This window comes from Aethina tumida, chromosome 1 (assembly GCF_024364675.1).
Source record: "Aethina tumida isolate Nest 87 chromosome 1, icAetTumi1.1, whole genome shotgun sequence".
Taxonomy (NCBI): Eukaryota; Metazoa; Arthropoda; class Insecta; order Coleoptera; family Nitidulidae; genus Aethina; species Aethina tumida.
The window spans coordinates 5,485,570-5,510,741 of NC_065435.1; the positions used below are offsets into that span (position 1 = coordinate 5,485,570).

Genomic DNA, 25,172 nt, shown 5'->3' on the forward strand with positions numbered 1-25,172 from the left:
CGAAAAAATTTGTCTGAATTTGAAAAATATCGATAACACAATAATTCAAATGTCAAAAAACAATCCATTCTTATCGTCAACTTAAATTAAAGTCAACCTGGAGGAAATGGGACTTGCTGAAATTAGTTCAAGGACTGTGAGGGGATGGTTCGTTTGACCCTGGATCTGGACAAGAAAAACCCTGGTCTCTACTAAAAATGTGAGAGTACAATTTAGACTTTTAGTGACGAGTCTAAATTTAATTTATAAAAAAATGATGGTTCTGATTCTGTTAAACATCCTTCAAGGACAAAACTACACAAAAAGTTTGTTATACACACAGTGAAATATGGTGGCGATTCAATTATGATAAGGGGATGCTTCTGGTGTAGGTCCTCTTAGACTGATTTCTGTATATTAAACAATTTTGTTCCATATGTTGAAGAAATATTCCTCTTAATAAACGTGTTTCAACATGAAAATGATTGCAAATATAAGTCCAAAATTGTCACGGATTGGTTAAAAGACCAAAACATCGATGTTTTGTTTTGCCCGTCCCAATCTTCAGACTTCAACCCCACAAAAAACATAAAAATTTTACAAATTTAAATAAACTCATCACAGCAATTCAAGAAGCTTGAAGAAATATAGACTTGTATATCCGGAAAATGTAAAACAAAAATGATATTATACAAAGTGTTAAATTAAACATCACAGATTTAATCATTAAAAATCTCTTTCAAAATTAAAGTTGCTATATTTATGTCCAGCTCAATTCAGAAGAATATATATAACAAGTAAGAAGAGTAAGAATATAAACTGTATAAAACAACAACACTAAATTAATATTATTTCAACAGTTCACATTAATCAAAAGAGTTATGGCTATAATATTTAATATTTTAAAAAATTGTTATAATAATGACTACTACTATATGTGTTTTTGATATACTTAATTTAAATTTTAATCTAATAAGACTTATGTGCTTATGTCATCTTTAAATAATAAAATAAAAACTGCTATAAAATGGTGTATATCAATATATGTACTTTTAGTTTATTTTCGGTTTATCTTCCAATATATCAAACTACATTAATCAAATAGTCTTAAAAATTGTTGATAAGATACATAATTTGTCGTGTTGTTACAAACTATGTGGACGAAACCACATATAACAACAACAAAATAGAAATACCTTGAAAATAACCATATACTAGTAGTATAATAAAAACAAGGCCATAACGGTACCCACAGTTCCATCGTGCCCGACAATTGTGCAAATCCCTTGATTGCATCTTCGGATTTTAGATAACGAAATAAACGTTTCCTATCTACGGTATTAAAAACGTTATCTGCGCAGGACCCCGTACATTAATACGTGAAACTTTTAAATGTTGTTAGTTGTGTAGGAGCGCTTGGTCGTGTTTAACATAATTGTTAACGTGAAATTTTTTAGCCGGCCTTCAAAAACATGGAACCCGCATTCGAGAACGCCGGTAAAAAGGAAGGCATCGAAATATGGAGGATTGAGGTAAAATGGTTTTGTTTTGCACATTACGTTGTTTGTTAATTATGTTAGTATTTTCGATCAATAATATTTGTGTCATGTTGTACGAGGGTCAGTCTTCTGGCTGAGTTTTGGGTCTGTATTAAATGAAAACAATTATAATTTGGAATTTATTTTTTATCATTTTTGACAAGCAAATTTTTTTATAATATCCTTCACTGGGTTTATTACATCATTGACGTCGAATAATCAGTAGAATTTCTAGTTCAAAATTGCCAATTAGATATTAACATTTCAAATTATAATTGTTTATATACGTATGATTGAATTTTAATTAATTGACCAATATAGCCACTTATCAATACCAATAAAAATACACACATATCTGTGTTTATTTATTGATTAGAATTGTTTTTCTTCCACATCTGATTATTGATTATCAGTGCTTAACATCTGTTCTTCATACCTTCTATGAGGTTATTTAATTATAGCTCGAAACTCTGGAAGAGTATTAGGGTGGAGTTGATGGTTCCCAAGCCGCCATTTTGGAATATCTTATAGATACTCGATAGGATTTAGATCAGGTGACCTCGAGGAAGTTGTAAGGTCTCAATATCCAGTGTTTGTGGATGTGGATGTGCATTATTGTCAGTAAAAACGAAGTTCTCACCTGTAGTAGCTTTAATATTTAGAAGTATCCCATTAACAATGTTCCTGGCATATATTAATTGGACCAGTTATCGTGCCTTGGCATATGTACAAATCTGTCTGCCCCTTATAACAAATCCCTTGACGTACCATAGGGGAACCTCTTTGAAATAGGCAAAATCCTTGAACTCTTCGATAATTTCATGGAACACATCCTCTGGACCAAAAGTCAACTCGACGATTATCATTGTCTATTCCAATTCCACTTTCACCTTTGAAAAGTACAGAGTTCTATTCTTTCCTGCATTGAACATGAGACCTTACTCAATACAATCGTTGTTGCACACCCCAATGGTCCTCGAGATGCCTTTCCAAACATCTTCATACTATAATTTGAGTGATACGAGCAACTGTAGCTGTTTTAGCTGACCATACAGTTGTGAGGAGGACACTGTACGTCCCAAATGGCTCCCAATTGCAAATATTGGTCTTCATTTGTGGTAGTTTTCCTTGGTCTACCACTCCTTGACCTTTCTCAAGTAGAGCCAGTTTGATAAAATTGATTATACAAACAAGAAATGACATTTTGTGTAACATGGAGTCTTTCTTGTGATTATGATTTGATGGACCCCAGATTCCAACATTTCCATTTCTCCAGCTCCCTCATATGAAGTTAATTTTACATACAATACATATTGTATTGACTTCTTTCAAAAAGTATAAAGCTTTTCCTTTAAATTTATCTTATTTTCTACCTGACATATTTATATATTAATCAGTAAATATTGAGAAAAAAATTGTCATATAAAAATGAGTCATTTCATATATTTATATAATTTTTTATCAAAAATGCTTTAATAAATATGATAACATTGTACATTATTGATTTTATGATAAATTGGTCTGTTAAATATTGTTGTAAAACATTTGCACCAACAAGTATTTATTGAATGATAAGGTTGATAAAAAATAAAAAATAAGGTTCAACGTAATATCTATAATCTGATATTCAAATTACAGAACTTCAAACCAGTACCATACCCAACCAATGACTATGGTAAATTCTACACCGGAGACTCCTACATCATCCTGAAGGTAACCCCACTGGTCGGACACAAAAGCAACCATACAAAAACTGATTAAATTACAGACGTCAAAAAGCCTCCGCGATTGGGACTTGTTCTTCTGGCTGGGCAAGGAGACAACGCAAGACGAGTCCGGCTCGGCCGCAATCCTCACCGTCGCCTTGGACGACCAGCTTGGCGGTGGTCCGATAGAATACAGGGAGATTCAGGAGCACGAGTCCCAGAAGTTCCTCTCGTTGTTCCCCAGAGGCATCAGGTACTTGCCTGGTGGTGTCACTTCCGGGTTTAATACGTACGTCGAAACCAAAGAGACGAGGCTCTTCCATGTCAAAGGCAAAAGGAATGTCAGGGTTAAGCAGGTCACTCCTAACATTTCTTCTATGAACCAAGGCGACTGTTTCATTTTGGATACTGGGGATTTGATTTATGTTTATATAGGTGAGAAGAGTAGGAACATTGAGAAGATTAAGGCCATTGAAGCGGCTCAGGCCGTAAGAGATCAGGACCACGCAGGAAAATTGAAAATAGAAATTGTTGGTAATGCATTAAGGCTTTGTATTGATATTTGACTATTTATTAAATCAATCAATCAATCTTGTAGATCAATATAGCCCAGAGGAAGATTACTCTAACTTCTTCAATGCCTTGGGAGGTGGTAGCAGGAGCGCAGTACCAGATGCCACCGACGATGACGATCAACTATTCGAACTGGAAGAGGAGAACGTCATCAGTTTGTACCAAGTATCCGACGCTTCAGGCAACCTGGATGTCAAAAAAGTTGGAGAAAAACCGCTTGAACAGTCAATGCTGGACAGTGACGACTGTTTCATCCTGGACACAGGCGCCATCGTTTTCGTATGGATTGGCAAAGGCTGCACTCCTCAAGAAAGACGCGAGTCCATGAACATCGCCGACAAGTTCTTGAAGTCCAAGAACCGTCCGCAGTGGACTAAAATTCAAAGAATTATTCAAGGTACCGAACCTGGTGCGTTCACCCAATACTTCGTTAAATGGAGGGCTACCACTGACCGCAAGAAGACTTTGGTCCGCGCCGACAGCACTCTCTCCGATGCCGACTGGGAACCTAGACTGATACACGCCATGATTCCCACCAAAGGAGGCAAATTCAAAATTGAAGAATTATTCGACTTTACACAGAGCGATCTTAACGAAGATGATATCATGTTACTGGACCACGGTCCTAAACTCTTTGTTTGGATTGGTAAAGGTGCAGATGAAGAGGAGCGTGCTCAATGTGATAAACTTGCACAGGTAACTTAAAATTTTTTTGTTAATTTAACTGTAACTAATTGATGGGTCTGTTGATTTAGAACTACGTTAAGAGTCTGGCACGTAGCGGTGTGGTTATTAAAACCGTCCATCAAGGACAAGAACCTGCTGACTTCAAAAAGGGATTCCCATCTTGGGATCCAACGCTGTGGGACAACCAAGTGAGCTACAGAGATATCGTTAAGAATTAAACCAAAGAACTTGTGATTGTCTGTTTTTATTCTTCATTCATTCATATTTTATCAGTGTTATATTAAATGTTATTTTACTATATTTATATTATGGCAAATTTATATACTTATAAATAAACCATTAAAAACATCTTGAAATTTATTTACACCTTACCCCATTCAGGTAAAGCTTCGATATATCATTAAAATAAAAACTCATTTTACAATATTTACACATTTATTTATACATGTAGTCCAATAGTTAAAATAAATAAGTCAAAATATTAAATTTTACACAAAAACTACATTAAAGCAATAAGGAAAGAAGGGGTAAAAAATGGAAAATGGTTTAAGTCAACTTCTTTTAGACTTTCCTTTTTTAGGTGTTTCTATGTCCTGAAATAGAAATCGGTTAGGATAAAAGGAAATATTACTTCATCGACCTACAGAAGATGATGAATGCAAATTTCCGTTACTTCCATTTCTCATTAAAGGTCTTTGAGTGGAACTTGTGTCGTGCCTCTGTCTTTCCATACTGAAATAAAATGATATTAAGGCATGGCCTAAGTATATAATAGATGTAAAAATGTCTTCACCTGTTGCTTCTTGATGAAGAGCCGCTCTTCTTGAACATCCCTGTTATTCGTTCCCTTAAGTCCTTTTTACTTCCTCTTTCTTCATTTACTTCAGAATTGGAATTAGGCTAAAAAATTCAATTAAAGTCAACACTCTCGGTGTGTGTCTTAAATATATCTTACTCGAGATGACAACGATCGAGAAGGTGAAAATGTTCCGGGATCCTGGTCATCGATGCTCCTCGACTTTGTTAACTTCTTCAACTTACCCATAATACCCTTTTTCTTCTTCTTCTCGCCAAAATCACTCTGCGTCGAACCGCCAGATAACCTGCTGTCCAAACTGGTGTCCCTTCTACTCCTCATGGCCTCCACATCGGAATTAAACTCTAAGGACTGCAGACTGGATACACTATCGTTGTCTCCCTTCCAAATTTTTTGTTCGTTTTGGTTAGTTTGCTCCAATGATAAACTCTTCCGTTGCAAAGGTTTGGTTACAATGGGACTTTGCCTTAAATAGGGTCTACTATATCTGGAATCAGCTTCATGCTCAGAGGACGTCGCCCTTCTCATGCCCATGGCCCTCTTAATTCGTTCTCTCTCGTACTCGTCCTCCGCCATTCTCTGAATTCTTCTTAAATCTTCGGTGGTGTTAACAATGCGTTGCATGATGTAGTAGATCTGTTGCTGCTTCTCGTCCGCACTCATGGGGGTATCTCTTCTGTCACCGGCCGGTGAAGTTTCTCGAGACTTAGATTTGGTTCTTCTTGGAGGTGTGGGCGTGTACGTGGCATCGGTTTCTTTTGAGAAGAAGAGTTCGGGTGCGAATTGCTTCAACGTGTCCACGTGTTCAATAATGGCGCTTATTTTTCTGTCATCTTCTATATCCGCCCGTTTCTTTCCGTTGATCATCGTCTTGAACTCCTCACGTTCTTTCTCATAGCGCTCTTTCTCTCGTCGCAGCTTTTCATTGGTCGTTCTCAGTTTAGCGTGAGCATCTCTAAGTTCCAGTAAATCACACTGTAATTCGGTTATTTTCTTCTTGTTCTCCTCTTGCTCTTCTTCCGATGATTTTTTGAATTGGTCCTGCTTGCGTTTGGCCTCCAGTCTTTCTTTATCTCTTTCTCTTTCCACCTCGAACAACGTTTGCCTTAAATCACGTGCCAGTGTGGCTGTTTCTTGCAACAATCGTTGTTGTTCTTCTCTTTCCTTTTGCCAAGCTAATTCCATTCTTGTTCTCAAGCCTACTATTTTAGTGCGACCGCTGTTCAAGATCTTTTCTTCTTCCAGCTCGTTGATTCTGGATTGGAATTCTGACAGTTTGACCTCCCAGGATGATCTCTCTGACACCAGTTCAGTCTTCAACCTAGAACACTCTAACCTGGACTCGGACAATTCGTCTTCCATACAGCTTACTTGTTGCTCAAGAGTTTGCACCTTTGTTTTTGACTCTTCCAACTAAAACACAACATCTATGAACACTAGATTAACGACATAAAATTGTATTACCTCATCATATTGAACAATTTTGGAGGCTCCATCTTTAACAGACTTTGGCGATTGTTTTAAGTCTCCAATTGTTTTTTGTGCAGCTTCGAGCATGTGTTTGTAATTATCTCTTTCACGCTTAAATCTCATTACTTGATTTTGCAAGGACTGCAGCTCACCATTAACTATAGACAATTGACTTTCGTATCTAATCTTATATTCTGCAAGATCAGATTTCTTGTTCTTTTCGGAATTGCTCAATTTAATCTTCAATTGTCTAATTTCTTTTTCCATGGCCGTACTGTCAGCACTGATGTTCCTTTGGACTTTATTAACTCTTTCATAATCGTCCAGTTTCTTCTTGAGTTCATCATTTTCTTTCCTCATGAACTCCATTTGGTCGTTGGTGTTACTATATTCTTTTTTCAGTTGTTCCAACTCAGACTGCACCTCTTCCAAAGATGATTTCAACCTGGACTTTTCGTAATCGTTGCCATTATGCACCACCTTTTTAGCATCTTTCAGTTTTTCTTCCATTGATAGTTTTTCTTTTATCCAAGTATCCTGTTTACTGTTGTAAGTGTCACGTAATGTTTTAAGTTCGGATTCTAACTGGCTTGTCTCTTTTTTAAGGTTTAGTAGTTGACTAGAAATTTGTTCTATAAGTAAATATTATAATTTATATGAAGTTTACTTACTTATCAACAGTTTCTTTCTCCATGACAAGTTTAGCTTTTGTAACTACGTGTTCTTCTTCCAACATTTCATACTTAACAGTTAAGTCATCGTACCTTCTTCTCTCTTGGTCAATGGTAAGCTCCAGCTCTAAAAATCAAAGGTTACAATATATGAAAAAAAAAAAAAATAAAATGATCAAATTTACTTTCTATAGTTTCTTGGAAGTGCTTAATTTCGGTTTTGCCGGTACCAGAATTCAACTCCAGCTTCTTTATTTTGCTCTTCAGTGATGACAACTCTAGTTCTCTATTTTTTTGTTCCTTTTCATGATTTGCTTTTATCACTTCGAGTTTCTTACGCTCATTCTGCAAATCTATTTCCAATTCCTTGTTCTTTTTCTCGATCTCAAGTTTATTGTTCTTATTTTCGACGTCTGATTTTTTCAGTTTGTCTTCTAGATTTCTTTGGTTTTTCGCTGCGATCTCCAGTTTAGATTCCAATTCGGAAAGCTGCACCTTCTTTTTGCTTAGGTCGTCCTTTAGTTTGTTAATTTCTCTGTTCTCTAACTCTCCAACCTTCAAATTGGTCTTCGATACTATTTCTCTTTCTTTATTAAGACTCTCCTCCTGTAATATTTTATAGTTTATCAATCAAATAAGATAATTAGCAACAAACTCACCAATTGTTTTATATGTTTATTTTTCTGTTCTATGGAATTTTCAAGTCCTTTGACCTTTGTATTTAAATCCTCGACTTGATTGTTAAGCTTTCTTTTATCTTCTTCTAGTTTTAGTTGTTCATTTTCCATATTCTTTATTTTTTCTTTACCCGCTTCAATCTGTAAAAAACATGCATTATAATATATTCTATACATGTGTATTTAATATTGTACTTTATTTTCGTAGTCTTTTATTTGATCTTTTAACTTTTTATCTGAAGTTTTATATTTATCTTCGACTGTTATTAGTTTTCCCTCTAACTCGCTTATATTTTTAACTTTTGATGTTAGCTTAAAGTAGATTTTAAAATAATGAAAAAGAAAATCCTTTTGTTAGTATACTTACTTCTTTTACTTTTTCTTCTAATTCTTTTTTGAGACTAGATAACTCTTTGTTCTTGTTTTCGAGATCCAATTTAAGACTCTCAGACTTTTGAGTCAGCAGTGTTACTTCATCTTGTTTATATAAAGCATTTTCTAAAAATATAATAATCACGTTTTGGTAATTAATCATAATAAAAGCAAAAACTTACTCAAATTAGTTCTCAATTTGGATATTTCGTCATCTAACTTCTTTTTGTCTTCCAAGAGCTTATGTTGTTCTTTGGATGATTTTTCAATTTGCTCTTTCAGTTTGTTCTTTTCTTCTACTGACTTTTCCAAACTCTCCTTCGTTTGATTGAGTGTTTTATTCAAGTCCTCATATTTTTTGTTCTCATTTAAAACTTTGGCTCTCTCTTCAGTTAATTCTTTCTGGACTGCTTCATACTTCTTCTTCATTTCCTCAATGTCCTTCAACATTTTATCATATTCAAGTTTGTTCTTGCCATTGCCCTTCTCTTCCTCTAGTTTCAGTTTTGCCGATTCTGATAATTTCCAAGAAACTAACATTTCACCAATTTCCTTCTCCAAATCGCTCACCATTGTCTTCAATTGGTCTCTGGATGTTAAGGCTGTTACCTTTTTAGGCGTTCTTTGAGTGAATTTTTTCAATGTTGCTGACTGAATTTCTCCAGTCTTAGAATTAACACTGTTGGGACTTGATTCTAGTGCTTTAATTTTCTCCTGGGCTTCTCCTAATTCTATTTCTAATTTTGCTATTTGATCTATGTATTTGTCCAAGTTTTTCTCAGACGATTTAGATTTTGTGCCTCGCAGCAGACTTAACTTCTTATTCTCTGCTATAAGTTTCTCGTTTTCTGTTTCTAAGCTTTGCACTTTGTTTCGTAATACCGAAGCTTCTTGGTCTATTACTTGCAATTGTCTTTTAAGGTCCAAAGTCTGCTGATCCATATCCAGAGATCTATAAAACAATAATCGCTATATTAACAAAAATTTCTTGACCCATTTTAGTACTTACTTAGTTTTTTGCATTCCCTTGGAACGTTTTTGATTTAAACTAAGTTCGGCATGTAGTCTTTCACAATCTCTCTCTTTTTCAATTAATTTTTTGCGAAGTTCATTGCTTTCATCTTCCAGAACCTAAAAAACAATTTGTACCCTTACATGTGTCTATTTAAACATTAAGTACCTTTAATTTCTGAGTAGAAACAGCTCCTCCTTTGTCGTTACCAAGTAGTGACCTTCGCGCAGTAGTTTTGGTACACTTGTCTTGTAGGTCTTTATTTTTAGTTTTAAGTCTGTGATTATCAGACTCCAAATCCTCCACCTTCTTCCTCAATAAACTCGCCTCATGTTCGCTCAGTTCCAGCTGCAGCTTCAATTCGGCAGGATCATCATCTTCTGACACATCCTTTTCTTGAGGTTCCGGAGTTAATCTTTGATTGGTTGGACTTAACTTTCGACCTGTGCGAAGAACGATTATCGTTGTTGGTTGTGGCAGCATTCAAAGGTAAAACTTTCTTAGCAGCAAAAACACAAATGGCACACTCACTCACACGTGTGTATATTGTAAAATGGTTTAAGCTAATTTGCAACTGTAGAAAATGGCCTATGGTTAAATAGTTTAGATGAATTAGTAAGCAAGGACAAACTACAGGGTTTTAATAACTTTGGTTATGGTGAAGCTTACGAAGGTGGCTCATCTGCGTGTTACATTTTTGATGAGCTATCTTCCAGTGTGATAAAATTTTGAAAAAAAGTTATATTAGTGTCTAGTTATAATAAAACAAAATCTGTTTAATTGTTTTACAGACATACTTCTTGCTTTTGTAGCCATTTTCTTCAGCTGCAAAACCAATGACTCGTTATCATCCTCAACTCTTGATACTTTATTTCGTAAGTTTTGTGCCTGAAATGTAAAAAATAAAAGCAAAATTATTACCCATTGCTGATAAAATTGTAGCCATGGGTGAAAAAACTCTAGCTGGTTGATATATTTTAGACATTAACATATTTCTACTTTGCAGAGCTGTTATAAAATTATTTCTCGGATAAACCTCCATCATTTCAGAACAAGAAACTTCTTCTGATGCTTGGACTGCAATATCACAGGTCTCTACACTATTTTTATCACATTGGGTTTGAGTAGATTGATGTAGAGTATACTTAACATCAGTACAAAAAACATCTGCATCAAGAAGCAGTGTTTGAGTAGCTGTTGAAAATACTCTTTTGATTTTTCCATGTTTCCTTTTGGCTAATCTAGATGACTAATCAAATAAAATTCTAATAAATTAAACTCAACTATCACATGTTATTTAAGTTACATTTTACATTTATTTTACCTCTTCTTCAGCAAATTTCAGCTGTTCTCTTAGATCAGCTTCCCGCTCCAGCGAATCTTGGAGGTCCCTCAGAAGTTGAGCTGGGTCGTCTTGTGAACCACCTCTTGTCAACGACTCCCTGGAGACTTTCTGTAGCACAAATGATTCTTGTAATTTACATTTTGAAAACATCACAAGAACTTACTCCGTCGCCAGATGGAGCTTTGCCAATGCTTCCAAGTAGTGGTGGTTTTTTTTTCGCCGCAGATGGTTTTGTTTCCTCGATTTTTCTGTTAGCTTCTTCCAGTTCCTTTTGCAGCCTAAGAGAGACTTCATTTGAGACCTTCAATTCCTGTTCTAAGGCTTTTATCCTATCGAGATGAGATAGTGTGCTTGTTCCTCCTGAAACCTGTCAAGGATTTACATAAAGAAATTTATTCCAGGACTACGTACTTCTTTCAATTTCTTCTCTAGGTCAGTTTTCTCCGTTTCCAGTTGTTCTGTCTTACGTTCTGCCTTGCGAAGTTTAAAGGACAATATTCGACAATTTTTTGTGGTTTGATCAAGTTCTTTCTTGATAGACGTGTATCTATCAGCTTGATCTTCCCTGCAAATATATAAAACAATCAGGTGTTCCATTACGTATTCGGTGTGCTACCTAAAGTTATCCTGCATCTCCTCCATTTGCTCCTCCATATCTCTAAGTTCTTTCTTGATGTCTTCATTTTCATCCATCAGTTCCTCGCACAGCGTCTCCGCCGCCAAAAGTTTGGACCGAAGCTCGTCGGCTATTTTCTGTGCCTGTTGAGCGGTAGGTCTAAGCTCTATGTCCTCCTCCAGTTCCTTCACTCGAAGCGACAGACTTCGTTTTTCGTCTTTGACGTCCTCCAACAATTGCTGCATCTCGTTGCATTTCTGTTGCAATTTCAATACTTCGGTGGCTGTGGTCTTGGACGTGGTGGTTTCCATTGCTGCCAGTCTTCTAAGTAAAAAGTCACTTTTTTCGCGCTCCAGACGTTCGCATTTCGATTTGGATGCCTCTAGTTCTTTCTTTAAACTCTCGTATTGTTCCCGCAGTTCGTTCTCGTGGAAGTCCACCAATGTTGTGTCTGTGGTTTCGGTTCCTGCCATACTCACGTTGTCATCGTTCTCTTCCTCCGAGGATTCTTGTTTTTTCGGTTGTCTTTTAACCTAGAGTTTGGAAGTGACTTAGTAGTGGAATATGGAGAACATGAAGGGAGATTAATATTAAAACAAATACAAAACGCTGGCTGTTAAACAAATTTGTACTACTAAAATACTAACACAGCTCAAAGCTTTGATCATAAACTGAAGCTGTTACTAGGGGGTAGGGTGGTTATATCAATTTGGAAAGAGTTACTCCTGAGTTATTTGATAAACTACTAAAAACCAATCAATCTCAAAGTCTTACCATGTAAAAACTTCATCCATGCAGTTGTATTAATACAACTATCTACAAATACTAATCGCATGTATTAAATCTAGCTTCTAAAAGCATCATCAATCTTAAAATTCGTTTGTTGGAAAAAGAGGTCACAATGGTATTTTCGTGTTTTCATTTATATTGGATTTTAGTATGAATCACCAAGAACATATTTTGACCAAAATGATGATTATCAATTGTCATCTATCTAGATAATTTAAATGAAAACATTTTTGAGTATTTAGAAGATATTGACTGTTTTGGTGGTTCATGTAATATTTATGTTATGTTAGCTAGAATAATTATTTAGAAGACTTTTTTATTTTTGTTTTAATTATTGCGACATTTCTTTCCACATCCTTTAAAAGTATATACCTATCAGGAGTTGGGGATAAGGAAAATCGGCACAACATATAATTACTTGGATTAGAAATTGTACATCGTGATTTGTTGGTTCCTCAGATATTGTCTTTACTTCCTTAATTTGTATCCTTTTGGTAACACCCTCAGAGTTTCTTTCCTTGATGGCTTGCAGCTTCTTGGCTCGCGTCGCCAGAGAATCATTTTTGTTATATACTAACGATTTGTCTTTTAAAAACGAAACACTGTCTGAAACTAAAGGAAAAATAACAAAACCTCCCCACACCACTTAACCACCAGTCTTACCTGTCCTTTGTCCCGTGTCTATAGCTTTTATCTTTCTCTTTGGTAGTTTCAATGATACCGTTGTGGTGGGTTGAGTGTCATCCTCCAGATTGGCCAGATCTGGAGTCGAAGTCCAAGATGATGGATTACTGTAGTCACTTTCATCACTTCCAGAGTTTGATCTATTCAATTCGTTTCTATCACTTGCCAAGTTCGTGCTGGACACCCAGATTCTACGTTTTTCACTTTCACTGTCCCTAAACAAAGTAACATTCACCCTTTAAGTACTTGGTGGCAGGCAAATAAAATAATGTTTACCTTGGGTTCCACGATAGGCTTGGGGTTGAGGCCGTTCTGTCGTCCCGTCTCAGTGAATCTTCGTCCCGCCGTTTCCCGCCATGTTCTTTATAATCCCTAACCCGTAAATTAGTTAACGAACTTAAGACGTAAGACAATCAAACGAATTTACCTGAAGCATCGTTTACATCTGGTCGGCCATCTGACTTGGGGATGGAATCCCAGGGGACACAAGGGATCGCCCTTTCCCGGATACAAGTGATGCATGTTTCCCAATAACAGCGCTGCAAATCACAAAGTGTTCCATTCATGCGAAATATTCGTTATAGGATAACATATTTCGTGTGATCTATGCCAGGGTTATTGCAAAACAGTTGGGAAACTTTAAAATAGACCGTTCGGAGTTTCCCAATTGGAAATGAAGAACATGTGGGTCAGAGCGTGCATGGAAATGTGAAGAACTGTTCGAATAATGGCTTAATGGCCGAGTTATAAATTTCAACTTATTTTTAGACCTTAAAACAAAATAAGTTTAACGTAAGGTAAACATGAACAAGCAGGAAGTTCAATATACAAATTCTTCGGCACTATTTTATTTATTTTTATTTAATCTGACGCTCAACTGAGTGAAAATCATTAAACTGGAGTGATTAGATTTTTAATGGATGTTTTAAAATAGATGTAGGTGCATTCATTGCTGATCTGCACATCTAAGTGAGGACAGAACTGCGCCGCAATGTTAGCTAATTATTTTGCTTCACGTTAAATGGCCAAATTGATTATAGTTGTAGTTTTAGAACGTGTTTTTTAATTACTGAACTCATTATGAAAATTTGGAAGTCCGCCATCTTTATTGTAGATTTAGTTTAGAGGACCATTTTAAAAGACATGATAATGTGAAACAGATAACATGTTTCATTTCTTGAGAAATCACCAAAATAAAAACTTAAACACAATTAATTTAAATCAATAGCTTGTTCATTAAATTTTCTAGGAATATGTTGTAATATAAGAAAACAGGAGAATAGTTATACATTGTAGTTATTATGGTTAATCAAATTTTGTGGTAAGAATCACATTAACTATTTTCTCAATTGTAATATCTAGATTCTAATTGCATTTAGACCAATAAAAAAGTTAGTCAGCAGTTCTTTCACCCTCATTTTGAAAAAAATTAAATAGAGTGGTCAATTCTTCAGATGGTTCTTCCATAATGCCTCAATTTGATCTAGTTATTAGGAATTTGTAGATGTTCAAATTAAGCAAATTCTTTTCCATGTTTGGAACTGGCCACCATCTTGGAAATGTTGAAGTTACAACTATAGTTAAATTTTTAAGACTCTAACTTAAATAATTAACAATTTCTGGATGAGCTTCATTAACAATTATTTATTAAAAGGAAATGAGGCAGCAAAACTTGTTTTTACTTCATTTAAAGGTTGTGTTATGTTGATTAATTTGATGAATAAATGGAACAATAGAAATGTTTGAATGAGAAGAATTTGTATAATTTCTAGTGTACAATATGGTAGAGACAGAAGTGGAAGAACATTTTGGGAGAAAAAAAAGTTTGGTAATAATAACATGAATGTAGGTGTTGTGGCCTGGGGTCAGTTTTAAAAAAGGGAATGTTATGGAATTCGGGAATTGTGTTAGGTGTTTAAGTGTTACCAAATGTACACCGTGAAAAAGTAAACTGACAAATTCAAGTGCATTAAGCTGCTGTTAATCTATATATAGATTCAGCCGATTAGCACACTGTGAAGTAAATTTGTAATCAGCATTTAATGTAATGGTAGGGTAAGAAGCAGTTATTAGTACATGGTTTCCTACACACTTACTGTGTATTTGTTACTTTATCAACATCCACTTTTGCTCTGTGCATGTAATTATAATTAACACATTGCTTCGCAACTATAAATACAATAGTAACAGATAATTACGTAACGTTACACCGTTTCTTGTTCAGTCAATCTAAATTTAACCATCGTGATTTAACCCCGAAAAACAAGAAAACCAAAGTGTGAACATATACACACGTTGATAGAACGAAGAAACACGGATGCGACGATGCTAACGCGTCGGTTGAAGAGTCGGACTGAGCCAGAGACGTCAATCTTTGCCAGGAAATTTTCGCTAGGTACGTTCACTGCCAGTGGCCGTAGTACGACGCGTCGCGGCGAGCTCAATACATTTGGCCAAGCTAAATCCGGGATACGTGCCAAATCTTTCTAAATTTTCAGCCGGACACACGTACACACGAGCAATCGCCGACGCGACGCAAGCCTCCATCCATTTTATCCCCAACTATTCCAGATTTAATGTGTTCTCCATTTTTTTTAATCTTAAATGAAATAATTTATCTTTCAGTGACAGAAAAATGGTCTAATTTTGATGATAATGATGATTAGATTTTGAAGGTTTTTCGTCCAAAAGCATTTGTACAATTCTTTTTTATAATTTGTTTGTGTTAAAGTTCAGAATTAAGCTCACTTTTCTTGTGTTCAAACGATACTTCCATTAATTTCAAATTTGTGGATAAACCAGAGACGAAACACTACATGGAACTATTGGAGAGCAAGATGTGCCAAAGGTTCAAGAAGACCTGAAGGGGCAAATAAACATAAAGACCGTCAGCTAAGAACTTTAGCTCTATGAGATTGCTTTGTGACCACTTGTGCAATTATCAAATGGTGAATTACTGAAGTAAGAAGACTCCGTACTGTAGAATCCGGTTTTGTAAACGTCCCCAGTTTGTGCTTCCTCTGATATTGCAACGTCATCGTGAAAAATTGGAATAGAGTAGAGAATGAGATGTGAAATAGATGAATATTGATACTGTTTAGCATAGAGGAACGTATTTCAAGGTTATGTACTTCTTCCACTTTCTTTTCTTGTTCTGTTTTCATCGTGCCCAGCTGTTCTGTTTCACGTTCTGCCTTGCGAAGTTTAAAGGACAATATTCGACAATTGTTTGTGGTTTGATCAAGTTCTTTCTTGATAGACATGTATCTATCAGCTTGATCTTCCCTGCAAATATATTAAACAATCAAGTGTTCCATTACGTATTCGGTGTGCTACCTAAAGTTATCCTGCATCACCTCCATTTGCTCTTCCATATCTCTAAGTTCTTTCTTGATGTCTTCATTTTCATCCATCAGTTCCTCGCACAGCGTCTCCGCCGCCAAAAGTTTGGACCGAAGCTCGCCGTCTATTTTCTGTGCCTGTTGAGCGGTAGGTCTAAGCTCTATGTCCTCCTCCATTTTCTTCACTCGAAGCGACAGACTTCGTTTTTCGTCCTTGACGTCCTCCAACAGTTGCTGCATCTCGTTGCATTTCTGTTGCAATTTCAATATTTCGATGGTTGTGGTTTTGGACGTGGTGGTTTCCATTGCTGCCAGTCTTCTAATTAAAAAGTGACTTTTTCGCGCTTCAGACGTTCACATTTCGATTTGGATGCCTCTAGTTCTTTCTTTAAACTCTCGTATTGTTCCCGCAGTTCTTGTGGAAGTACACCAGTGTTGTGTCTGTGGTTTTCGTTCCTGCCATACTCACCTTGTTCCATCGTTCTCTTCCTCCGAGGATTTTTGTTTTTTCGGTTTTCTTTTAACCTAGAGCGTGGAAGTGACTTAGTAGTGACATATGGAGAACATGAAGGGAGATTAATATTAAAACAAATACAAAACGCTGGCAGTTAGATAAATTTGTACTACTAAAATACTAACACAGCTCAAAGCTTTGATCATACACAGAAGCTGTTACTAGAGGGTACGGTGATTATATCAATTTGGAAAGAGATACTCCTGAGTTATTTGATAAACTACTCAAAACTGAACAATCTCAAAGTCTTACCATGTAAAAACTTCATTCATGCAGTTGTATTAATACAACTATCTACAAATACTAATCGCATGTATTAAATCTAGCTTCTAAAAGCATCATCAATCTTAAACTTCGTTTGTTGGAAAAAGAGGTCACAATGGTATTTTCGTTTTCTGATTTATATTGCATTTTAGTATGAATCATCAAGAACAAATTTTGACAAAATTATTGGTTATCAATTTTGGATCTATCTGAGTAATTTAAGTTTTTTGAGTATTTAGAAGTTTTTGACTGTTTTGGTGGTTCATTTAATGTTTATGTTATAGATAAAATATTTATTTAGAAAACTTGTTTAATTTTGTTTTAATTATTGCTAAACTTCCTTCCACATGTTTTAAAAATATCTATCTATTAGGAGTTAGAGGTAAAGAGAAGAAAACTGGAGTTATGATTTGGGGTGCCATGACATGTCCATAATCTAATCCTAAGCTCCAACAAAATAATATCAAACGTCATACTGCGAGGGTTATTTTAAAGTGTTTTCAACATTCCGGCATAAATTTGTTGCCATGATCAGCAGAATCTTCAGACATAACACCGAGCCACCATTTTTGTCTATATTTTTAATGATAAATTACTCTCGATTTAATTTTAATGAAACAGAACAATTATTGTTTAATTAGTGGACGCCCTCGTAGAACGTATCACTTCGTAAAACACTGAAATATTGCACCTTACGCGCAGCGAGTGTGCGTAAATCTTGATATTTTTCAGTGTTAAAATAGTACATTATTTGCAACATTCTTTTTTAGAACGGTACCGAAATACTTTTAAATTAAATAACTAACAAATGGCACATATTTATAGTTAAAACTTAATACAATCTATTTTTAGATTCGACTTGTGGTCGTCAACGTATTTTACAATGTAGCCAATTTATCTTTAAGACACTCCTTTCTGGAATTTACGGGGGTCAATCAAAACATTCAATAATTAATCCCTTTTATAGAATTTTTTAAAACTAAACTAAAATAAACACAACTAGTATAATATTATAGTTTATATATTATTCTGGTGGGATAAGTTATAATTAAAATTAGTTTTTAGAATTTTATTAAACTGTTAAATTAACACAACTAATTAATATTATAATTTGCTAATAACTAATGCAATACGGGGAAGTTTTTAATAAAATTAATTTTTAGAATTTCATTAAAATATACTATAATTTTTCAAATAATTAATTGATATTTTACTGGTGGGCAATTTTTAAATAAAATAAAACAAATGTCAGTATTTTTTATTTTAACAATAAAACACTGTGTTTGGAAATATTTTAATTTTATCATTAATTAATTAATATTTTACTGGTGGGAAATTTTTAAATAAAATTAAACAAATGTCAGTATTTTTTATTTTAACAATAAAACACTGTGTTTGAAAATATTATAATTTTACCATTAATTAATTGATATTTTACTGGTGGGAAATTTTTAAATAAAAGTAAACAAATGTCAGTATTTTTTATTGTAACAATAAAACACTGTGGTTGAAAATTGGTGGCTTTTATTATGTTCAATAAATTAAACACATAACAAATTATTTAAATAAATCACTGCTATTGTCATACATTAATTGAAATATTCTTGTTTCGTTTTGTTATAAAAATATTTAAATCTATGTCTTATACTACATCTTAAAATATGTGTGTGACTTTATTAATGGTTTTTCAAAAGAGACTTTAATTGATTTAACATATAAATATAATATTTGTTTTACTATTTCTTATTCTTAAGTACTGTTTATGTTAACAATATTTAGAAAAAGCATGAAAATTGAGATTTATACATAAAAGTACCAAAAATAAAATAAATATAGGTTGCTTTAATAAATATTTATAATATTTATTTTATAGAGGTGTTTTAGGGATTAAAATAAAATTTCTATTATTGTATAACTATTTTATTAATTTTTTTATTGTTTCCAGATAGAATAAAAGTCATTATTGTATACCCATAATAATAAAATATATTTTTCCAGAGAACTACATAAAAAATGTGAAAGCTAAGTGATTGAATGACTGTAATGTATCGGATAGAACATAAAAATATTGGTAAAAACGAAGCAACGTAATATAATTAAAATTGTTAACGAAATACGGCATTTTAAAATACATTTTATACAATGGAAAGCTGCTGACATTTAAAATAAAAAAACTACAATTAACAAGTAAGTAATAAATTATACTTTGTGAAGTTAACCTACAAACAAAAACTAGTTATACTCGTCAAAGTAATGTCGTTTAAAAAACAATTTTTATGAACAATCTCAATAAATATTAACAAGTAATTAGAAACTTGCACGATTTATCCATGTAACAAATGCGACGAATTTGCAATAAATTTATTTCAATAATAATGTAAATTAACAAATAATGGAAACTAATCTGAATTTTATAAATACTCGTTTTACCAGAAGTTAGACGCGACCGAAAATGAAACAACTCGAATTTTGTTCCAAAAAATTGTTTTCTGTCATTTTACACAAAATAAGCATATTTACGTATTTCACACATTATACTGAAAAGTTTTGTATATATACACTTATACATCCACAAACAATAAAAGTTGTTTGCATGTGGATCTATCTCACAGATATATATATGCATACATAACGACTACATATGAATATATATTATTTTTTATGTATATATATTATATATTTATAAAGTGCCCTGTTGTATCTTTTTTTTTTTTTAAATTATTGAACACATATGAATATGACAGATTATTTTACTGTACGCAGCACGAGTTCTTATGCCCATTTTTGGATTTTAGCCGTTGCTTGGGACGGTATTTCTCCAAAAAGCGTAATTGCTTCGCGTTAATTGCACCCCGACGCTTCCTGCAACAAAGAAAAAAACCAAACAATTAGTGCCCTAACACAGAAGAACCAGGTAAATACTCACTCCCGGATCAACTCGACAGCCTCTTCGTATCTCAGTCCAAGCTCGATGAGAGCGATGGCGACCATGACCGGCGCCCGTCCCAGCCCGGCGATGCAGTGCACCGCCACGCACGCATCCTGGTTCTCCTGGAACTGCTTCTTCAGCACCTTGATCCAGCCCTCGACGATGTTGTTCGGCGGTGCGGTGCCGTCGTCGTAGCCGAGATCGATCACCTCGATGCCCTCGTTGTTCAGCTCGTCCACTTTGTAGGACGGCGCGCAAACGCGGACCACCGCGGTCACCTTGTGCTTCTTGAGCTCCTAGAAATTTCGAAAAGCACGTTAGATTTCCGAAAAAATTTCAAGGCCTTGGGGTGGGTCTGGCGGCCCATCACGGTGCGGCCTGCTCCACAACGTTTCGGTTGAGGACGACGCAACTGGTGGTCGCAAGGTCTTTGAAAGGTGTAATTGGGATGCTAGAGCAACATCTGGCTAGCTCGTTCTAAAAACTTGTCGAAAACTTATTGATGAAATTGCACAAAAGAAATAAATCAACTGTCGAGGTGGAGAACAACAATTATTGCCAATTATCATTTGATTGACGTGTTTGTGCTCCACCAAACAAAAGTTGGAGGTGTTGTTGAATTATTGGCCACGAAATGTTTAACCTAAACATTAACAAACGTCTAAGGAATCAAAGATTAATAAATAGATTTCCAGCAATTTTAGCGCAATTAAATTGAAATTTGAATACGACATTGAAACATATTTACAATATAATCACTTTTATATTAATTAGCACATCATTTTACATGTACGATCTTACCACATATCTCCTCAAGCATCCTAAATAGAAACAACGATAAAATCCAATAAAACTAAATTAAATCCACAAACACACAAAATTAAATAAATTATTCAATTCCCATTAGTCCACAGTTATTAATGTACAACATCAAATACGTGAAGTACAAATTTTAAAATGATACTAAAAATAAATCGAGCCCTGAACATGTCTTGCATTTCATTTTAGCGATGCTGCGAGTGTGAATTAATTTGGAAACTATCGCTGGGCCATGAATAATTGAAAATGTTTGACTGTAGCCTGAGTTAACCATATAAACTGGCGGCAAAATTACTGTTAATGAAAAAAGCTTTTAACAAATTAGTTACAAATATATATATATATATATATATATAATTTGTGAAAAACCTTTTTGCGGTTAATTTACTTGTCGATAATTGTAACGTGTAATTAATTTGATGCAAATTGATGACGACTGCCTTTTGGGATTGAATTGAAAGGCATTTTGAAAATTAATGATTTAATGTTAGAAAAAATAAAATAAAATAAGTAAATATTTAATGGCAACAAACAATTTATTCGAACTGATTAAAATTTAGAAATTTAAAAGATAATTTTAGGAAAGTACATAAAAATGAACTAATTAAAAAAGTAAAATAAATAATTTGTGTATATTAAAGAAATTAATATTTTATATTAAAGTCTCCCAAATAAAAATAAAACAGGAAATTGATGGAATAAAAGGATTCTATTTAATTAACCATTTTCGTTTTCCCGGAAAGTAAGTAAATTATTAATGTAATGAATGTAGAAAATTTTATTCTTACAAATAAAAATGAATTATTAATTAATCTAATTAAAAATATTTATTAAATTATAAATTCTAGAAAAATACGTTAATATTTTGTCTCAAATTGAAATAAATAAAGCTATCCTGGGAATTCGTACAAACAGAAATTAATTAACAATTAATCTAATTAGATAATTTTAATGATTAATCTGTGTATTTTAAGAAAACAAGGAAATATTTTATCAAAACAAGACAAGACACTAGAAAAAATGGACTAAGGGTTCTTGCAAATGAAAATTAAATAATTTTAATGAATAATCTTTGCATTTTAAGAAAACAAGTAAATATTTTATCCAAACAACGTAAGAAACGGAAAAAAATCGACTAAGGATTCTTTCAAATGAAAATAATATAAAAAATTAATAAAGTTAAATAAGTTTTAGAATACATTTATTTTATCTAAAATAGACAAATATTTTTTTACATAATTTACAGAAAAAGTCACTATTTTACTTAAAAATAGGGTATAAGAAACAAGATTTCTCCAATCCAAATTGAATTGATGAATTTTAATGAATAAGTTGTATATTTCCATAAAAATATTTATGGAAATAACAAAGAGAAGTTTTAAACAAATTAAGTGAATTCTACAAAAGTAAGGCAATATTTAAGAAATCAAAAATTGGAAAAAATTTTCAATTAAAATTGAAGTTAAAGTTTAAGAAATATAAAATAAGATTTTTACAAATTGTCGATCAATTCGATTTTAATGAGCCAATTGCATATTCCAAAAAAATAAGTTAATAATTTATCTAAAAACAAATAAAAAGAAATAAATAAATAAATTATCAACGAGAATAAAAAACAATCTTATTTGTTTTAGATAAAATTAAATGTGTTCTAGAAATCTAAGTCTATATTTTAAATATAAAACTCGAGAAATGGAAAAAAATGAGTAAGCTTTCTTGCAAATCAAAATAAATTCATAATCGATTGAATTAAATAAATTTTCAGACCAAACTGGGAATTCTAGGAAAGTAAGTCATTATTTTACCTACATAACATAAGAAATATAAACAAAAGATTTTATAAACCAAAATAAATCAATTGGGTTGAATGAACAACTTGTATATTCCATTTGTAGTGAACTCACTTTTAAGTTAATACTTTATTAAGCAATAAAAGACAGAAAGAAATGGAAATAAAAAAGATTCTGTCTGTTTTGCAAAAAAAAAAGACTAAGCTTTTAAATAAACGTGAATTAATTAATATTCGACTGAATTAAAGAATTTTACAGAAGAATTTGTGTGTTCTAGGAAAGTAAAACAAATATTTTATATAGAAAACATAAGAAATATAAAAAAGTAAGATTTTTACCAACCTAAATAGATTGACAAATTTAGTTTTATTTTTTTTTTAATTAGAAAACTCAAGAAATGGAAAAAAATAAACGTGAATTAATTGATAAATTAAAGAATTTTACAGATTTTTTGTGGTCTAGGCAAGTAAGTCAAATATTTTATATAAAAAAACATAAGAAATATAAAAAACGATTTAGATAACATAGATTTTATTGAACAATTTGTATATTCTAAGCAAAAAGATAATAAAATAAGCAAACAAGTCATAGTCTGTTTTAAATAAAATTAAGTGTATTCTGAGAACCTAAGTCAATATTTTACATAGAAAACATGAAATAACAGACAAAGCTTCCCTGCAAATAAAAATAAATAAATAATCAACTGAATTTAAGAATTGTATAGAACAATTTGTGTATTATTGAAAAGTAAGTCAATATTCCATTAAAAAAACAGAAGAAAAAAACGTTTTTAAAAACCAAAATAAATTGACCAATTTGTATATTCCAAGAAAATATTTATTTTTTTTTAATAAAAAAAATAATTGATTATCGATAATGATAAAATTAAGTATATTCTGAGAAAGTAAATCAATATTTTATATTAAAAACCCAACAAATAGTTTCTGGCAAATAAAAATGAATTAAATGATAATCGATGGAAACTAATGAATTTTGGGAAACAATTTATGTATTCTGGGGAAAGTAAATCAATATTTCACCTAAAACACATAATAAATAAAAAAATGTAATAACGTATTAAAATTTTTGCTGACAAATTAATTGATTTAAAAAATTTTAATGAACAATTTGCATATTCTGAGAAAATAAGTCAGTCAATATTTTATCTAAAAAATCTAAGCACGAAAGAAAAAATAAATTATCGATCGAAATTGCTATTTTAGATAAAATTAAGTGTACATACAACCTTGTAAAAAATATAAAAGGAAAAAATATTAAATCGTACATGAGTAGCACAAGTGACAAACATGTTTTATCTAATTTTAAAATGGATAACGACATTTATAGTGATAAAACAACGCACATAATTATTTATCAGTGTGACTACACCACGAATCGCCGCAGCTTGAATGGAAAAAATCGTGACACATTTGTACAAAAGAAAATAGCGGGGGATGTATAAGCCAAGGAGGTGACGGGGGTGCCTTACCTGGATATACAGGTGTATATTTTGGTCGGAAGGCCTGTCAGTGATGAGGAACTTGAAGCCCTTGTGCTCAATCTCGGCAGCGGCGGGTCTTATGTCCTTTTGGCGCATGGCTGCAATGTTTATAGGTGCAACCTGGCCCGCGTTCGAATTGTGTACACTAGTGATCATAACTTTTTTCGATGCCTCCTTCAGTTAAATATCCTTTTTTTTTCCTATTATCACTGGGTTTCTAATCTGTTCTTGTTCTCTGTTCCTTCTTCTTTTTATACTGAACGTTTATTTAAAATATTTTTAAAGTTTTTTTTTATTTTGTTTTAAATTTATAGGGATCTGTTTTTAGGAAAAATAATATATAATAGAGAAATACTTCAGTCTTTTAAACAAGTTAATGTGTATGTTAGTTTGTAGTTAGAACTTTTACTTTTATATACACTAATTTGTAGTTGATATGCTTCTGAAAAAATTCAGGGAAGAACTCAAATGAATCTACGACTACTTGACGTTAAACTCAATTTTAAGTAGTTTAAACAAGCTGTTTTGTTATTTGGCTTTCGATGAGGTAAATTTCCAATACAATACGGTGGCAATAATATACAAATGACTAAATTCAATTGTTTCAAAATACGCTATTTGTCCTCCCTTTTTTTCGAATTTATTTGTGTTGGGCCTGGCAGTATTCTGAGCTGTCCAAATGGAACTCCATGTATGCGAGCACTGTCTCACCAAAGTACTGAAACAATAGAAAATCTCGTTAGTTTTTAGTACCATATAAATTAATTCTATTTTTACATATTAATTTGTCATACTTTCAACTGTTTATTGCTTTTAATATAATTATATTATATATAAATTTAATGGCAATAATAATGAAACTTTTCCTATCATATTTATTATAATTTATTGTTATAATAAATACTACTAATTTTTTACATTATATTAGCATAATTTTTATAAAATTTTATTTTTTTCTCATAATAATAATAATATGTTTTATTTTAAATAACTTTTATGAGTTTCAAATTTTCGTTCTTTACAATGTTGAATAATTGATTTTGTTAATATTACAATTAATCATTTTTACAAAAACATG

At 32.8% G+C, this 25,172-nt stretch overlaps 3 protein-coding genes across 13 annotated transcripts in view; 1 reads left to right on the plus strand and 2 right to left on the minus strand.

The window, feature by feature from the left end:
- The first annotated feature begins 1,279 nt into the window (after positions 1 to 1,279).
- LOC109600248 (gelsolin) lies at positions 1,280 to 4,831 on the plus strand. The gene is made up of 6 exons (XM_020016373.2): positions 1,280 to 1,380; positions 1,437 to 1,511; positions 3,156 to 3,230; positions 3,286 to 3,757; positions 3,822 to 4,492; positions 4,552 to 4,831. Exons 1-6 carry the CDS (start codon positions 1,372 to 1,374, stop codon positions 4,699 to 4,701), a joined length of 1,452 nt encoding a protein of 483 aa, XP_019871932.1. The 5' UTR covers positions 1,280 to 1,371; the 3' UTR covers positions 4,702 to 4,831.
- Positions 4,832 to 4,899: 68 nt separating this feature from the next.
- The window catches only part of LOC109600242 (myosin heavy chain, cardiac muscle isoform-like), a 46,739-nt gene continuing 26,466 nt past the window's right edge, over positions 4,900 to 25,172 (minus strand). The window contains exons 1-23 of one of the 6 annotated variants that reach the window (XM_049970855.1): positions 15,033 to 15,298; positions 13,364 to 13,475; positions 13,213 to 13,308; positions 12,916 to 13,151; positions 12,689 to 12,864; positions 11,464 to 11,996; positions 11,259 to 11,412; positions 11,011 to 11,214; positions 10,827 to 10,955; positions 10,424 to 10,751; positions 9,671 to 9,945; positions 9,500 to 9,621; positions 8,673 to 9,442; positions 8,486 to 8,616; positions 8,314 to 8,430; positions 8,101 to 8,259; positions 7,627 to 8,047; positions 7,442 to 7,568; positions 6,765 to 7,389; positions 5,439 to 6,713; positions 5,277 to 5,383; positions 5,128 to 5,215; positions 4,900 to 5,076 (exon numbers count right to left, since the gene is read on the minus strand). In XM_049970855.1, the coding sequence (XP_049826812.1) occupies positions 5,035 to 5,076; positions 5,128 to 5,215; positions 5,277 to 5,383; positions 5,439 to 6,713; positions 6,765 to 7,389; positions 7,442 to 7,568; positions 7,627 to 8,047; positions 8,101 to 8,259; positions 8,314 to 8,430; positions 8,486 to 8,616; positions 8,673 to 9,442; positions 9,500 to 9,621; positions 9,671 to 9,945; positions 10,424 to 10,751; positions 10,827 to 10,955; positions 11,011 to 11,214; positions 11,259 to 11,412; positions 11,464 to 11,996; positions 12,689 to 12,864; positions 12,916 to 13,151; positions 13,213 to 13,308; positions 13,364 to 13,458 (6,210 nt within the window). In that variant the 5' untranslated portion in view covers positions 13,459 to 13,475; positions 15,033 to 15,298 and the 3' untranslated portion in view covers positions 4,900 to 5,034. Of the gene's footprint in view, positions 5,077 to 5,127; positions 5,216 to 5,276; positions 5,384 to 5,438; positions 6,714 to 6,764; positions 7,390 to 7,441; positions 7,569 to 7,626; positions 8,048 to 8,100; positions 8,260 to 8,313; positions 8,431 to 8,485; positions 8,617 to 8,672; positions 9,443 to 9,499; positions 9,622 to 9,670; positions 9,946 to 10,299; positions 10,391 to 10,423; positions 10,752 to 10,826; positions 10,956 to 11,010; positions 11,215 to 11,258; positions 11,413 to 11,463; positions 11,997 to 12,237; positions 12,256 to 12,670; positions 12,865 to 12,915; positions 13,152 to 13,212; positions 13,309 to 13,363; positions 13,476 to 15,032; positions 15,300 to 25,172 lie in introns of those variants that run through there. The other 5 variants (XM_049970853.1, XM_049970858.1, XM_049970854.1 and 2 more) reach the window with 5 other exon arrangements.
- LOC109600250 (PRL-1 phosphatase) overlaps positions 18,955 to 25,172 on the minus strand; it is a 44,740-nt gene continuing 38,522 nt past the window's right edge. For all 6 annotated transcript variants that reach the window (XM_020016377.2, XM_020016378.2, XM_020016382.2 and 3 more), the window contains 3 exons: positions 24,083 to 24,812; positions 19,982 to 20,280; positions 18,955 to 19,917 (listed from right to left, as the gene is read on the minus strand). In XM_020016377.2, the coding sequence (XP_019871936.1) occupies positions 19,806 to 19,917; positions 19,982 to 20,280; positions 24,083 to 24,250 (579 nt within the window). In that variant the 5' untranslated portion in view covers positions 24,251 to 24,812 and the 3' untranslated portion in view covers positions 18,955 to 19,805. The remainder of the gene's footprint in view (positions 19,918 to 19,981; positions 20,281 to 24,082; positions 24,813 to 25,172) is intronic.